Source organism: Rhipicephalus microplus, chromosome 8 (genome assembly GCF_043290135.1).
Source record: "Rhipicephalus microplus isolate Deutch F79 chromosome 8, USDA_Rmic, whole genome shotgun sequence".
In the NCBI taxonomy this organism is placed as follows: domain Eukaryota; kingdom Metazoa; phylum Arthropoda; class Arachnida; order Ixodida; family Ixodidae; genus Rhipicephalus; species Rhipicephalus microplus.
In genome coordinates, this window is record NC_134707.1 from 90,610,029 (window position 1) to 90,626,999 (window position 16,971).

At 43.8% G+C, this 16,971-nt stretch overlaps 1 protein-coding gene across 1 annotated transcript in view; it reads right to left on the reverse strand.

The window, feature by feature from the left end:
- Nucleotides 1–16,393, reverse strand: part of LOC119163904 (uncharacterized) — a 66,522-nt gene extending 50,129 nt beyond the window's left edge. Inside the window, exons 1-5 of the mRNA XM_075870277.1 lie at nt 16,308–16,393; nt 14,512–14,595; nt 13,014–13,073; nt 9,421–9,524; nt 8,076–8,156 (exon numbers count right to left, since the gene is read on the reverse strand). Of these exons, the coding sequence (XP_075726392.1) occupies nt 8,076–8,156; nt 9,421–9,502 (163 nt within the window). The 5' untranslated portion in view covers nt 9,503–9,524; nt 13,014–13,073; nt 14,512–14,595; nt 16,308–16,393. The remainder of the gene's footprint in view (nt 1–8,075; nt 8,157–9,420; nt 9,525–13,013; nt 13,074–14,511; nt 14,596–16,307) is intronic.
- Between the last annotated feature and the right edge of the window lie 578 nt (nt 16,394–16,971).

Here is a 16,971-nt window from a genome sequence, read left to right on the forward strand (position 1 = left end):
TTGACCGTGGAGGGTACTGAAACTACCCCTGGAAAATTTAGAACCGCGGACTGGATCACGAAAGTTGGAAAACATGTTAGACAGCTGCGGGACTCCACTAGAGGTGACAAACAGGGACGCCAAAATGGCAACGCCTGGACAGAAAGTGGAGTCGAGCCCGGCGAAGACAGGAAGAAGACGGCGGCTGCGAACGCAGCATACAAAAAGCTGGGGCACAAGATCGCAGAGCGCTCGATTGCGTCGTACCAACCGCGGTTGCCGGCGAACGACTACAAGATAATCATTCGTCCGAAGTGCAGGCTGGCGCTCACAAAAGTTCCGAACGCCAGGCTCAGTGAGGCGGCGAGCATGGCAGCGCAAATTTCGTGGATTAAAGGACAAGAAAAGGAAGTACTCATTGTTAACGACAAGCAAGGCACCCTGATTTTCAGCACTTCAGGCATAGACACTGTCTGGAAGGTTACCAGGATTGAGTCTATCAAGATTGAAGGCAAGAACTGCTACGTCACAGCGTACCTCGCGCTGCACAAGGATAGCGGGCGGGGTGTGGTGCGCGGCATCGAGCCGAGATTTTCAGTAAAGGAACTGAGAGAGGCTTTCGGCAACTCAAGGAACCCGCCGATACTTGACCTTAGGAAGCTGGGGAACTCAAGTTCAGCAGTCATCATCTTCAAAAATGAGACAGTGCCCAGGTGGATGTACTATTACGGCGTACCGATGAAGTGCGTGCTTTATAAGAAACGATACGAGGTGTGCTACCAATGTGGCCAACTAGGACACAGATCGGACGTGTGTATCAGCGACCATGTTCGCTGCCGGGGATGCGAAACGACAGCTTCACCCGAGGACCATGCATGTAAGCCCAAGTGTAAGCTGTGTGGCAAAGGTCATGTGGCAGCAGACCGGAAACGCAAAGAGGCTTTCAGGACCCCTTATACAATAAATAAGAGACAGTGGGAGGCCTGGCGGCACATGGAAGGAGAAGAGCGGAAGGCGGAAGACGCCGAGCCACAAACGTGCAGAATGAAAGAGATCAAAGAACGGTCCAGCAGCCGATCGAAGCATTAGAGAGGGTCAAGAGAAACAGCAGGTTTCTTCCCAAGACTACTGAAAAGACAAGAATGAGAGCTGCCACCAGTGACTGGTCCAGTAAATGAGGGGAATTCCGGCAGTGCTGTCCTCAACAGTGGGAGATCCACGTCGCCAAACCGCAAGATGGGTTGAGGAGAGAGGGCCTCCCAAAATAAACGTGATGAAGAAATCTAACCATTAAAGAAAGAGAATCGCATGCTTAAAGAGCAGCTAGCAATGATGAGTCGGCTTCATATAGCTATGAGGTCGTCTAACACAACACCGGTTTACCTACCACAAATGCCGCAGAATCCAAATATAGAAAGGCCGGAGGAGCAGAGCACTACTCCCACTCCAGCTAAAAAGAGGGCAAAAGAAGCGGAAAAGCCCGTAATAGATGAGAACGTAGAGACAGTGATAGATATGAAAATAGCGCAACTGGAGGCAAACATTGAAGCCAAATCTACCCAGGACGATGAATGGCGTACGGCCTTCGAGAAACGAATGTTCGAGATGTTTCAAAATCTGACACAGTAGTTGCTTCAGCGGGATAATAAACTTACCGAGGAACTTAAAACAGAATTCACGAGAGGGATCGGGCTTATGAACAGCTCGCCCAAGAAGTATTAGGCAGGCCAATGAATAACCTTAGTAGCAATCATGGCTCACAAATCCAATAAAAACACCGTTTGGCAATGGAACTGCGGAGGCTTCACGCGCAAGCGTGCGGTTCTGCAGAAATTTCTGAGGAAAGGGCATCGACCGGATGTTATAGCTTTACAGGAATGCGGGAGAAAGGCGACATTGCCGAGCTACAATTCCTGTGTAAGCGAAGGCAAGAGTACGCAGGTGGCCACCCTGGTCAGGCGAAACGTTACGACGGTGCAGCATGACATTGGTAATGCACACATCAACCATGTTCTCATAGAAATAATACCCCTAAAATTAAAAACGCTAGCTTTTACAGCTCTCCCAGGCAAAGGCGATGCGACTTTGGGGATCTCTTCGCTTCTACGTGACGTAGGAGTAGGAACAACCCATGGCTGATCGTAGGTGACTTTAACGCTCACCAAATAGCATGGGCGATATAAGCAGGCTTCAATTAAGGGCAGGAAATTGTGGGATGACATGCAAACTCATAACCTGGATCTAATAACCGACCCGTTGCAGCCAACGAGAAGGGAAATAGTGTCGCGGTTGACACCACACCCGACCTTACTCTTACGGGGAGCGGCACTAGTGCCACGTGGTGCAACACAAACGAGGACCTAGGCAGTGATCACATGAACATAGAAATAGTGGTAGAGAGAGGCCCGGCAACATCTCGGACACGAAGGGTAGAGGTCGTAAATTGGGATTCTTTCAGGGACCTCAGAGGTGACCTGACTCCCATTTCTGACATTGCCGAGTGGTGCGATGGGGTGTTACGTACTGCTAAGGAGGCCACTGAAGTGATGGAAACCGAGGAGGACCACTAAGTCGTAGACAGGAGATTAGTAGATCTTTGGAAGAAAAAGAAAGCTTTGGAAAACCGACTCCAACAGAGGAGATGGGATCGGAGTATCAGGAAACGAATAGCGGCTTTAAACAGGCAAATTGAAGAGCACGCCATCACGCTCATGAAGCAAAGGTGGGGGAACGTCTGTCAGGAGATAGATAGGAAGATAAGTACGGCCGGGACGTGGCGACTTCTTCGCCACCTTTTAGATCCAGAGAGCACGAAGACAGCGTCTAAACAGCAATTGGAACGAATGGCGCACCAATTTGAAGGCACTAGGAAGGAACTCTTAGAAGAAGTTCGGAGCAGATACATTAATCCCGCCGGATCCGAACCTCTCCCAGAATATGGAGGACGGGAAAATGCAGCCTTAGATGACCCTATCTCCCTGGCTGAGGTGCGAGCGGAGATTAATCGGCTAAGGACTAGGTCAGCGCCAGGGCCGGACAGAGTGCCCAACAAAATGCTCCGTAATTTAGACGATAGGTCCATCGCTATCCTAGCAACGCACATGCGGGAGTGTTCAGAAAAAGGGACGATACCACAGGAGTGGATGCTCGCAAATGTAAATTTCATTCCTAAACCGGGTAAACAACTCGGTTTTGAGAATCTTAGACCGATATCGTTAACGTCTTGCGTAGGTAAGCTCATGGAGCATGTCGTTCAGACGCGGCTCAATAGGTACATGGAAGACAATGGTATGTATCCAGACATCATGATTGGTTTTCGACTCTGACTATCGGCGTGCGACCTGATGCTACAGCTCAAGGACACAATTATAGACAAGCCAACGCGAGACGCAAAAGTTATCGTGGGGTTAGATGTGGCAAAAGCATTTGACAACGTGAGGCACGTATTGATCTTGGAGAATCTGAGCTCCCTGAACGTCGGAAAGCGAGTTTATGAATATGTGAACGACTTCCTTTCGAACAGGACAGCCACTTTAAAAATCGGGGAAGAATCAATCGGAGATATTAAATGAGGCAACAGGGGGACACCTCACGGCTCGGTGTTATCACCCACCCTTTTCAAGATTGTGATGTTGAGACTGCCTGGAGAATTTAAATCACACCATTTACGCGGATGACTTAACATTGTGGATGAAGAAGGGCAGTGACGGCAAAATTGAAGGCTCTCTGCAAATCGCCATTGATAAAATCGTGGAGTACTTGGACCTCAAAGGACTTAATTGCTCGACCGAAAAGTCGGAAGCACTCTTCCTCATGCCCGCTGGAAAAGCGGCTCCACAACAAGCCTGAAGTGGACATTCACTTGTATATTGACGGTGCAGAGATCCCCGCGGTCGACAGTATCCGTGTCCTTGGACTGAGGATTCAGGCGAACCGTAAGAATTCTGAAACTCTTGCTAGGTTGGAAGCCAGTTCTAATCAGACATATCGTCTCATCAGATAAATAGCAAACAGGCATGCTGGGATGAAGGAGGCGAACATTCTTAGATCAGTGCAGACCTTCATAATAAGTAGGATAGTGTACGTACCATCTTATCTAAAATTAAACCAAGCGGAGCGGGGCAAACTCGACACCATTATCAGGAAAAATGTTAAAGTCGCGCTCGGACTTTCCCCGAACACGTCCACTGACAGACTTATGAAGTTGGGGGTATCTAACACACTCGATGAGCTGATTGGAGCTACTGTGACTGCACAACATCAAAGACTACTCGGATCTAAAACGGAGAGAGCAATATTAAAGAGATCGGGCTATGAGCCCACGCGTGAGCAAGCGCGTTCAAAAGACATAACGATACAGATCAGGGCCAGGATAAAGATACCTCTGCTACCCAGAAATATGAACCCTACCTTTCACGAAGGCAGGCGTAAAGCCAGGGCAGAGGCATTACAATCCAGGTACACCCGTCGACAGGACATCGCGTATACAGACGCTGCGGAATATAAAAGCAAAGCGGCACACACGGCAGTGGCGGTCAGAGAAGATAGTGGCCTGATTGCGTGCTGCACAGTCCCTGGTGTCGAGACTGTAGAGGCCGAGGAAGTGGCCATAGCTTTGGCCATCAGCCAAAAGGGGGTCAGGGTGGTCATCAGCGACTCCAAAAACGCCGTGAGAAATTATGAATCGGGAAGGGTGATGGAGACTGCCGTCCGTATATTAAACATGGTAGGAGCACCAAAAGAGCAGGCTTTGCTTGCTTGGGCTCCAGCTCACCAGGGACTTAGAGGGAACGAGGAGACTCATTCAGTCGCCCGAGGTCTCACCTACCGGTCGATCCCTGGAACCTTCCAAGTTACCGAACAAAAAAGCGAGGATATGCGCACATACCATGAAATCTTCGCACACTGCAGGCCGAATCAGCAAGTATACCCGAAAGCGGACAACTCATTAAGAAAAACGAGATTTTGAGGCGAAAGTTACAGAGCGGGGTTTTTCCGAACCCCGCACTTTACAGCAAGTGGCACCCCGCAGTTTTCCAGTCCCAGTGTAAATTTTGTGATAAGGTAGCGAATTTGCTCCGCATGGTGTGGACATGTCGAAGTCAAAACGATGGTTCTCAAACTGTAGAATCTTGGGAGGCCCTGCTCTACAGCCTAGACCCCAACCGTCCAGCGCGACATCATCATTCAAGCTCTTGCTGCTGCCACGTTTCAAGGGATTCCGGCCGACAGCTAGGGGCGACGGGCAATGCCTGAACAATCGACTGACTTTTTAATAAAGTTTTCTCTCTCTCTCTCTTCTTTTATGGGCTAGTCCTTTGCTGCTGGGCACGCAAATGTTCAAGAATGGCGTGAAAAGTGCCCTATAGTGCTCATGGCTTAACATTGTTTATGTGCTCTCTGGTCAAGTCGTTTCCGCAGCATTCCATCCGCCCTATTGACTGTGAAACTAATAGAGTATCTGTAGCGCAATTGACAAAACCTACGCATCTGCATTAAGTGATATCGGGGGTTTAACGTCTGAACACCACGACATAATTAGAAGAGACGCTGTAGTCCAATAGCAGTGAAAGAATGCCAGGTGCTGTCATATTTAGTGACGGAAGTGATCTGCCTTGGTCAACGTGACGGGAAACCAGTGCAATCTTTCCGAGGTTATCAGTGCTAAAAACAGAGTAGAATTACGAATTAAAATTATTCGCCTTTATCTTGCACTCTTCAGCTGGAAACACTGATAATGTCGACCGTTTTACGCTTATGTAACGCCAGAATTTATCGGGTGCGCTTCTGATAAACTTTTGTAGGGTGTGTCCAAAAAAATGCCGTTTTGCGTTTCTTTTAAGGTCGATGTTAGACTTGCTATTTGTGAGCTAGCGCTTTCAAGCGTTTTTTTTTTGCCTTCCTCACTCACTTAATTTTGAGCTCAGGGTGAATTACATCGCGGGTAACCCATGGGTTGTGCTTTCTTGTAACCAGTTTTCGTTAGGGAATAAAGTTAGAAATACAATGCATCATATGATTCTTAAACTGTGTCTACACTTCATCTATGCTCGCGTTTTTATCTGCACATAGCTCAGAAAACTCGGGATACTCGTGGGATAGGTACTTCATTATTTCCGCGTCATTAGCTTTATTGAAAGAGAGCACATAATTTACTGGGCCAGATTGTCGTAGTGGAGTTGCTAAAGGCAAAGTGCACAGAACTATTTTATGATCCGATATGCCATCAATTGTTTCAACACTTACACTATCAGTGGAAAAGTGATCACTTGCAAATACAAGGTCTAACACTGAGTGCGACTGTCCTTGCATTCGTGTATTTTCTACCACAAGCTGAGTTAGATTTAAAGCAAATAAGAATTCGATGACTATATTATTCGACAGGAGGCCTGGACTCAATGAGGACCAATTTACATCAGGTAGGTTGAAGTCACCCGCCATGATAATCCTGCCACCGAGCGTATGCGAATTCGACACTGTTCACTTCCGGCATGAATGTGTAAGCGATTCCCTGCCGTAGAACAATTGCTACTCCGCCACCTCTAGTGTCTCTATCTTTGCGGACAATTGTGTAGCTCGGTGACACAGTTTCATTGTCATGTATATTCGAATGTAGCCATGTTTCACTCACTGTAACAATATCAGGTTGTTCGACCAATAAGACAGCTTCAAATTGTTCTGCCTTGTTCGCAAGACTTCGCGCGTTAACATTTAGAAGGGTTATGGGCGTTGTCGTCGAGAATACTGCGCCGTTTGTAATTGCTCTTCGTTTTTTTATTTACTTCTACGATATTTTTACTGTTTTCAACCCAAGTAAAAAGAGGACCGTTTATCTGAACTCTGTCAAATCTAAGCCTTACCCTTTCCCCTCTATCGCGGTTTTCTTTCGTGACTTTCCACAGTTTTCTTCTAGTTTCACGCACGCCAATCGAGTAATCCTCGCTTATTGAATAACAGCTCCCTTCGAGTTTGGCACAAGACTGGAGTATTTTAACTTTGTCGCGATATTCGAGCAACTTGAGAATTATTGGGCTGTTTTTAGGATCGCCTTCTCTAGTTTTACCAAGACGGTGAATATGTTCAATGCCTGCAGTCTTTACGTCTAGGGTATTTTCAAATATTTTCTTTGATACGAGGTTATGGAGCCCTTGAAAGCACTCGTTTTGTTTTTCCTCAACTCCGTACACAACCAGGTTGGACCTGCGACTTCTGTTCTCTAGTTCTTCGATTTTCTTGTTCATGCCTTTGATGTTGTTTTCTAGTTCCACTATTCCCTTTACACAATCAGAAACCTGCTTTTCCAGTCCACTAATTTTTTCAAGTTTCTTATCAACTGCAGTTAGTTTCTGATTTGTGACAGTTTTCTCTTTCTTGATTTTCTTTATGTCGTCTGCGATTGCCTTTAGTTACTTTGATCAATCGCCCTTTGTAGTGTAGGGCTTCGAAAATTTTGGCCACCTAGTGTAAATAACGTTCATGTTTATCTAAATACACGGGCCTCAAACATCTTAGCCTCTATCGGGAATGCAGCCGCCGCGGCAGGAATTTTATGCCAGGACCTTTCGATCTGCCTCGAGTGAATCATGACGAGTAGGCGATTCGCTGCAGGTTGTTCTTACCATAAATTTAAATGAGTTGTAATGTGTGTTTATGGTGCATGCAATGTCTTTTTCCCGTTGAGCCTTTTCTTGCTATGCCCTCAACTTTGGAATCGCAGGATGTTGTCGGTGTTGTGCTTTTCCGCAATTTCCTGAGCTTTAGCCTCCGGGGTGTCTTGCTGTCTGCGTCTCGGTTTTGCCTTTCGTGAGCGAGAGCGCACTGACGCTCGATTTCATCAGCGGCAGAAAGATAATGTGGGGTCTAGAACAATCTCATTCTTCATCTTCTTATCATATAGTGGGTACGTTGTAAAGTGATCAGCGCCATTGACCTCGTCACCATGAGTAAGGAACATGTAACCTAAGCATGGAAAAATCTGGCTTTAAGGTGCTCCACCTCTACAAGGACACTTAAGTTAACTATAGACGCAGTAGTAGGCACCGAATGTGCCGTGACGTTTGGATGACCTTTCATTTTGCGCTTCGTTGGGACAGTACCTTCGGCTTCTTTGACCACCACAGGGGCTACTATCAGCTGAGCAAGGTCCTCCGTGTAGTCGACGTCCGAGTCAGCCTTCACTGCAAGACAAGAAGGAGGGATTGGTAACGTGCAGTACTATTTTTGTTTGAACCATTTTTCATTTACCAAATCATTTGGGAACATTAACACCTTCACTGGCGGTTCGCATGACAGAAATTTGAACAAAGCAGATGGCTCGAGTAGATGTTTCAACAACACATCCTAATCAAGGTAGGTGCACTTTTCTTACATTGGTTTTATAAGCATGCGAAATACACTCGGTGTACATTTCTTCAAACTATCATTTCCCTGTCAATAAATGATTTGTTGTAGATTTCAAAAACTACATAATGCTAAATTTAGAGATATATATACAAAAATTATCTTATTCTTTCTTACTAATGAATGAAGTGATGAATAACATGATCGCAAATAGCACTGTCAATCTCCAACGACTTAGCGTTGCATTGGGCGCTAATGTACACGTGATATAGTGCCTTTAAGAATATGCTGCTACATTCGATTCAGCATGATTTTACACACTACAGGCGAATAGCTTTTCCCGTGTTTTTCATAAAAAGCACAGACTGCCGGGCGAGTTGGGAACTTATCGTTACGGCGGTAGCGAGAGAACGAACCACAAAATGAGGAAACCTGAACACATCGCACGCAAACAACTAAGAATTTCTTGCAACGGGCATACATATGCGGTGGCTAGAACACGTCTTGAAGAAACAGTTACATGTGCAGACTGAGATTGACTGCAAAATACCGCGCTCCAAATCAAGTTAATGGTTAACTCAATGGTATGGAACGCTACCGAGGATGTCCTCATAACTTTTTTCTGTGCTTGCTACAGCTATGTTATCCTCGTAAACTCCTTAAAATCACTGTCAATGGGGCTTTAACCGCTACCTCACGGTATTTTCTCGTCTTGTAATCCAGGCTGTTTTTTAATGATCAGTACTTATTTTTCTTTCCTGCTACCTCTTGTACCCATTCCCAGAAACTCGCTTCTGTTCTTCTCCCTTAAAACTACATCGTTCTTTTTGCCTTACATGGCTCAAAGTGCCGTAGGTAGTTTAAGTAGCACAACTGTGAGGCAGCTGTCATATATATCTGAAGGAATAGTAGTAAATACTTTTTGTATATTTAGAATGCTTACTAAAAATTTTCTGCGTAATGTTCAGGCATGCCTTTCATTGTGCCAACTCAGTATAAATAATTCAGAATCACTTTCCTGATGCACATCTAATAAATGTTTCTTTACTTTCACTACTTTGCTTTACCCATGCATATTCAAAGTGAGGAGCGAGTACTCACCAGGATTGCTGGAAGTAACCACGAAGGAGACCACAAGGACTACAAAAGTCAACAGGCACAACGATGTGATTATTGCCAGCATGGTTTCTTTAGCATCGAGGTCCCTGCACAGTGGTTCCCGTTTTACTTTTATTTATTAGTTAACTTGAACACAAAAAAGTGTGCCATAGTGAACTTAGGTGAAGAAACAAAATAACACTTTATCTTCTTTTTCTAGAGTCCTTGACGTCAAGCAACTTTATATTCTGAAATACCCCTCAAATGCTCGTTACATAAAGGTTTGGTTTACAATAGAGCCAGGTGACGTCATTAAGAACAGAAATTCGTTGTCCAAGAAGGTTGCGGATATTGACATGTCTGCAGTGGAGTGAAGACCATTTAGATCTGATACTACTCGTAAAAATTGAAAAAGAAAATGTGATGGTGCGAGCACGTGGGCGTGACACTCTTTCATCCCGACCACGATGATGTGCACGGCTAACGTGAACGATGCAATGTGGACCGTCCAGAATATTGTAAACAAAATGGTGGAATAAATACAGCGTGGAATTGCGACTCTGAAGACGAACTTAGATTAGTGGGAATCTACATTCAATGAAGATACTTTAGCTGAGTAATGATAGGTGGCATGGGTAGACCTAGACCCACGGTCTTAGACTACTTTCAGAGCAGTGGTGAGGTAGGAATGATGTGTGCATCACATGGCGGGTACGCGTTGGGGCTTTGGCCCACGAGCGCTTTATTTAAACGAGTTTTCTCGCGTGCTTGGGAGCATTACAAAAATTGCAGTTCAGAAGCCTGGGGTCTTCTTTATTCGCAGACGCTACATTGCTGTTAATATGAGTGACTGATCCCTGTTTATGGTCTCTACCAAGTTTTTAATAAATGATTTGCCCCGACGCAAACATCAGAAATTGTGTGCGGAAAAGAAAGGAGATTTCAACATGGAGAGTAGGTTGCTGATTTGGATTCGCTAGTATTTAAGGCTATTAGCCATTGGCTGTACAAGTGCAATACATGGCTAGGATGAGTAGAGAGGCTTATTTGTGGTTCCACAAATGCCCCAGTTTGCAAGAAATATGATGTTTGCTGTTTCACTGAAGGTGAATCAATCATATAATTTAGGAAAAATAGGGGCCCGAAGACAGACTCTTGTAGCACGCCGGAGGTTATTGAGAGTGGGCTAGTGATTTCGTAAATAAAAATAATAGCCTGAGAGAGTGGTTTCTTTCAATGCCTCAATCCTGTAAGATTTGTATGTTTTGTGACATAGAGAGGGGTGCGTTCAATTGTGAAAAAAGTTGAGGACTGATTCACTGCTTCAGTGTATATTAACTCTAACGCCTGCAAATAACGCAGCATCAGCACTATTTAGCTAGGTTATTTGCAGCTATCGCAAGGGTAGGAACTTGTAATGCCCCACTGTTACCACCCTCATTAAACAGCTTAATAACGCAGCATAAGCACTATTTAGCTAGGTTATTTGCAGCTATCGCAAGGGTAGGAACTTGTAATGCCCCACTGTTACCACCCTCATTAAACAGCTTGTGAGGAAGTAAAAATAATACAGAGCCACAACATTCCACCTATCGACATACCATAGATTTCGTTTACTGAAGCGACACGTGTGCGGATACATTCGTCATTGTTAATGAAGAAATTCGTTTACTTCAGTAAGCTTTATGAACATTAGTGTCTCTGAAGAAGAATGACTTCTGTGAGCTGAACGGTATTTCTCTACATTCACGGCTTACTAATAATGTTACCATGTGTAATATTATGTATGCCGTAGCGAGTTCAACCAAGTTATACTTCTAAATTTTGCAATTAGGTTGAGTGATTTTATCGCTTCTTGAACGTGATTGGCCTCTCTTAACTGTTCAGCGGTAAGATATGAACAATGCCACGCTGTGAAACCCTCACATGGATGATGCGCTTACGTGAAGACGCGCATAAATTAGCACAATACTGGCTATGCTGAAAGTCAATTCACTCAGAAAATCCATCAGTATGCACTTTTAAAAACTGGATTTGTAAGTATCTCATAGCTGAAAGGAAGGACCTTGCAGCAGATTATATACAGGTCAGCCAGGCTGTTATTGCTTTTCACGAAGTTACACTATATTGTTGTGGCAGGTAATTAACAATTGGGGTCTATTTTGGCTACTACTTATTCTTGCAGGAGGTGTGTCATGTTGGGACAATTTCTGTGCCACAGACCTTGCAGCAGCTCACATACAGGTCAGCCAGGCTGTCATTGCTTTTCACGAAGTTACACTGTTTTGTTGTGGCAGGTAATTAACAATTGGGGTCTATTTTGGCTGCTATTTATTCTTGCAGGTGGTGTGTCATGTTGGGACAATTTTTGTTCCACAGTAAATCGACAAACACTGGAAGCATCGATTTAGATCAGGTGATCTGCTACGTCATGAGCTGACGCATATATCTAGTTTCGGAGACATATTGACGCAGCTGGAGATATTTCTGCACACGCATACATGCGCATGGAAACTAACTAGGGTATGCGAATTTCTCGTTGTATCATTGGTGGAACACTGTGGGTGTTTATTTTGTGACTCAGAACTACCTGTTCAATGAGTATTTTCGATTTATTGATCCCCTAGTAACCGCTTATCTGCAGGTGAAAATTTTTCGCCTGTTCATTGTCTTTCTGCCATCGGTAAATTTCGAGGAAAGTCAGATATAGTGGAATACTAGGCTCTAGGTTTAGCCCGTGCTTTGTTTTGGTTTCCAATATTCTGTTAAATAAAGCGTACTAATACGAGGAAAGGTCACCCACAAGGTCACCTTGTTCACAAAAGTTGAAGAAAGTATACACCACGCATGTCTTACGCACAGCAAATCACAGCAACGATTATTACAGTTTCAAGCTGATATCTGAGTTAATAGGCACAACAACACTGTACGATCGCCACCTTTAAGGATAGTTATTAAAAGGTTATACCTTTGTTAATCATTTTTATGCTGAAACGCATGAGTGTAGGAAATTTAAGCAAAACAAAGCCAATCAAAATCCTCTAGAGTGGTTTTAAATCTAGCCTTATTCAATTAGATACTTTGGATTACGTGCAGTTGAGAGCCTATGCACAATGGTGTAATTGCTTTAGCGTCGAACGGGTGAATTAAGCTATGAGCTGGTCATTTTGAAGGCCCACTCATTACAACTACATAACTTACGATTCCTGGTAATGTTGAGCTGAAAGCAGACAAAAAGCATGAAATTTGTATAGTGCAATCACGATCACTGCATCAGCTTTGCTGTCGTGAACAACACGCAAGAAATACACACCCGCATGCACACATATTAGAGATGGTGGATTGATTCCGGTAAAAGACGGTCACATACAAAGACACTAGGTATAGCTCGCAATCCACAAATATTTAGAACGATTCGGAAGTGCTAAGCAATTGACATGATCTCGGGTAAGCAGACGGGAAGACCAAAAATGGTTCGAAATGAAGGAGGGTGCGCTGTGACATCACTAGGGTGTCATGTGTCAAAACTATGTTTCAGAGACACTAGTTTTAGACCAATTTTCAAAATTGTCATGCATGAGTAGGGAAGCACTTACGCGAGACCAGATTGAATGTATCAGAAGGCTTTATGACGTCAGGCATAATTGGCGTCTCTGCTGAAATAGAAAAATGTGCATGCATTTACAATAGGAACAATCCTTATATATTCAGAGAAGACAGAAATCTCACGGTGCTTGTAAAGGTGGAAATGAACATGAAAATTTCGTGCTGAAAGTGACAAAATTGGGGAGCCATCACAGTTTGGATACTAGACGACAAGCAAGGTGTTAATCATAGGACACAGTGCCGAAATATTATATGAAATTTTCGCTGACTACACACCCTGAAACTACAACCTAGATGTTGGTCAAAAAAGTTATTCTCGAATTTGGTGCATACCTATTTAAATTGTTTCATTGGAGCAAAATATGCGTTTTTCCCGCGCCAGGAGTCATATGGCCTAGCATGTCACGTGCATTTGGCTTGCCTTTCGTGGTCCCAATTGGGATTGGCCACCCTTGCGATCACTCCTTAATTTTCATGGTGTAAATAACGAGTAGTTACGTCTGCCCAATTTGTGTGGGAGATACGTTTCTCCTCCTTAACCAACGCAATGCCTTTTTCATACGCAATGTCGCTTTAACGAGTCAATTTTACTGAGCGCTAAACATCGGAACAATGCGTCTTGACTAAGTTGCTACTTTGGCCAGTCAACGCGCGGACTTGAACGACGGTTGGCGATAAACGCCCTTACTTAGCCGCAAGAGCTGGCCATAGCCCTGGCGTTAAAGACGTGTGCATGCGGTAAAATTGACGGCGAGTCGTTAGCACTGTGAAAACGTGACGAGCGTCTTAATGCCCTCAGCACTATTGGGGCGCTATGAACACTATTGTGCCATGAACAATTAACATTGATTGATTGATATGTGGTGTTTAACATCCCCAAACTACCATATGAATATGAAAGACGCCGTAGTGAAGAGCTCCGGAAATTTTGACCATTTCTGATTCTTCAACGTGCACCCAAATCCGAGCACACGGGCCTACAACACCTCCACCTCCATCGGAAATGCAGCCGCCGCAGCCGAGATTCGATCCCGCGACCTGCGGGTCAGCAGTCGAGTACCTTAGCCACTAGACTACCGCGGCGGGGCTCATATAACATTACCATAACTCTGACAAATGTGCGAATGGTATGAACGCTTTTCCTCGTAGAGGTAACACATTTCCGTATGTCCGAATGCCGTCTATATGGCATGGGCATGTGCCTCACCACGAAAAAAAGTGCATAGAATGTATTTCGAACATGGTGATTTTACCCAGCAGGCTCATAATTTAGACCCACTCGAAGAAATATTTACTTTCACTGATCTTTATACAGCAAGAAAACACAATTGTCCACTCTTTCGTTACATTTTCCTTCCAGCCACCTTTTATTCTCGCATGCTAACAGCTGGCTCGTAATCAACCTTCTGAACAGTACTGTCTAACTTGCAGCTGTATAGGAAATGCGATAGCAAGTTATGCTGTGCTACCAAAAGGGGAGCTACCTACCCATCTTCAGGATCGTGTACAGTGGATGTCCCGGGTGATGCGCTGTTGTTGCAGTGGTTGGTACGGAACACCGGTGTGATGTACCTGGTGTTTGAGAAAGACAGGAGGTGGAAATGAACTGGTGTCGACATACCCCACTGTAAATAATGCTTTCTGGGGATAAATAAAACTATTAAAAGCTGATTACCGTTATTTACACAAAAAATCCGCTTAAACTGATTGGCAAATAGAAGATATTGCAAACAACGAATAGAGTTCCATCAGCAGACAATCAGCTGCGGCCAGGAAAAATTGCAGTAAAAATAAATATTTTTAGGTGTTTAAAGTGTTTAACAATACTTGTTCTTTAACTTTTTTAATCAACCGTAGCTCTTTATATCCCCAAATTGAATGACCATCGAGACACCACGTGTGTTTACAATGAAGATTTCACATTCAATATTGCAGTAGGAATTTATTCTTAGAGATTGAGTTGTTCAAACACATGCTTCATTCCATAAAAAGTTTCCTTTGCTATGTAGTTAACTCAAAAGTAATTTCGTAAAAGTCTGCAAATTGGTAAGTTGTTCGTTTTAATTTCTTGCACAAATAGCGTCAGCGTATGTGTGTAATTACGCTAAGGCAGTATCAAAATGCGAAGCTACACTGGTAATTTTATTGCTTATTGACCAGAATTTTAGAGTGAAAGGGCAGCGTCTATGCAAAACAGATGTGCATAAAGTTTAGCACCGAAGTGATGTCAAGGGGATTAAAGTTAAACACCGAAGTGATGTTGAGGATTATCCAATGGTTGGAGACTAAAATCGTCTGTGTAAAGCAATTTGGAAATAAAGTTCTTTATTTGAACTACAAATTGACTACGTCACGTGAGTCTCAGTAATCTCATGTTTAGACACCTCGTCCGTGTTAGTGACGTGACCCGCAGAATTTGCAAAACTGGCGTTCAAAATATAGTTGCAGTGTCTGAATCATTATAAGCCTCTGAATCAGCAGGACTGAATAGGGGAATCAAGCATGGTCCAGCAAATTAAAACAACAAAACTTACGCTTCTTATGAGTCTGCGAGTCCTATACCTTGAGAAAAGTAAGCGTTCATGACCCCTTCTTCATGCTCTTACCCGCTATATTTATGCCAAAATATAAGTGAAGTAGTCATGCCTCTCTCCCCTCGTCAGGTAATAAAGCTGCAGGTATTCACTGATGGTAAAACAATCAGTCAGTATCCCTGGGCATATCCGCTTTCCTGGTAAGAGGTTACTGTTAGGACAGGGGTAGAAAGGCTACCATATGTCACTGCACCTAGTAAGACCACCTAGGTGCAGTGACATAGTAATGACTGCACCTAGTAATTAGTAAGATTCAGTGAATGGCTAACTTTTCCTGCGGACATGCGTATTGGTGGAATGCACCATGCCCGGAGAATGACCGTGTAATCCGAATCAGGAATGAAAAAAATAGATATAGGTGTCGAAATTTGAATCAATAAATTTTATAATGTTTCATCACGAGAACAGGTACGATTGCTTGCAAGGGACATACTTTTGTCTCTAAGGAGCGCAGACAATTCAGTGATTGCGCTGTTGACCACTCTAGGGTTTAGCTAGCAGACGACTGATGACTGTACGCACGGCTCATGGTCGCGGCCACGTTACGCCACCAACTGCTCCCAGGTAGATTCTCTATCAACAGGAAATCTCTGCTCTATCTTTGAACTAACGCTTTGTTGCTAGGCCTCACAAACTACTGGTTCGCCAGCTTTTGCGAAACTAGTCTATTCACGCAGTCGTACAATTTACCTCAAGGAGTCAAACAGCTGATGTTGCAGCAAGCACTGGCACACGATGTTGCAGGTCAAACACGGCTCAATGTCTGCAGGAAAGAGATGACCAGTTTGAAGGTCCCTGGCGCAAATCTGTTGCTGGCTTACGCCCTTCTTAATGCTGGCTCTCACCCACTATGAGGAAATGGTGAATGAGCCAATGGTTCTTGTTTTTGTTGCGGTTCCATTTACCATATCTTGTGTCAATACTTACTAGGAGGAATTTGTCTTGTCTTGTCTCCTAGGAGATCTTGGCTCATACCCACATGGGGAATTGGCCACACTGTACCTCATTATAGATCATTTTTACAACGCTTGCTAAAAAATGAAAAATTAAGAGAAATTTGATAGGAACAATAATAATGTTCCTTTGAAAAAACGTGAAAAATTGCAGAAGAAGGCGATAAACCACAATATATAAGACAAATTAACAAGAATGAGGAAGGGGGAGAAAGAATTGGATATATGTGAATTTGTCAGGGATTAAGAGGGCTTATAAACTTTTATACAATTTCAAATAGAGATAATAGCATAAAAAAACTACGAATTTGACACAACGTTGCGATGCTCACTCAAATGTATAAAACTTAATTCTCTTTATTAGTGATATATATTATATCAAATGTACACCTAAATAAAAA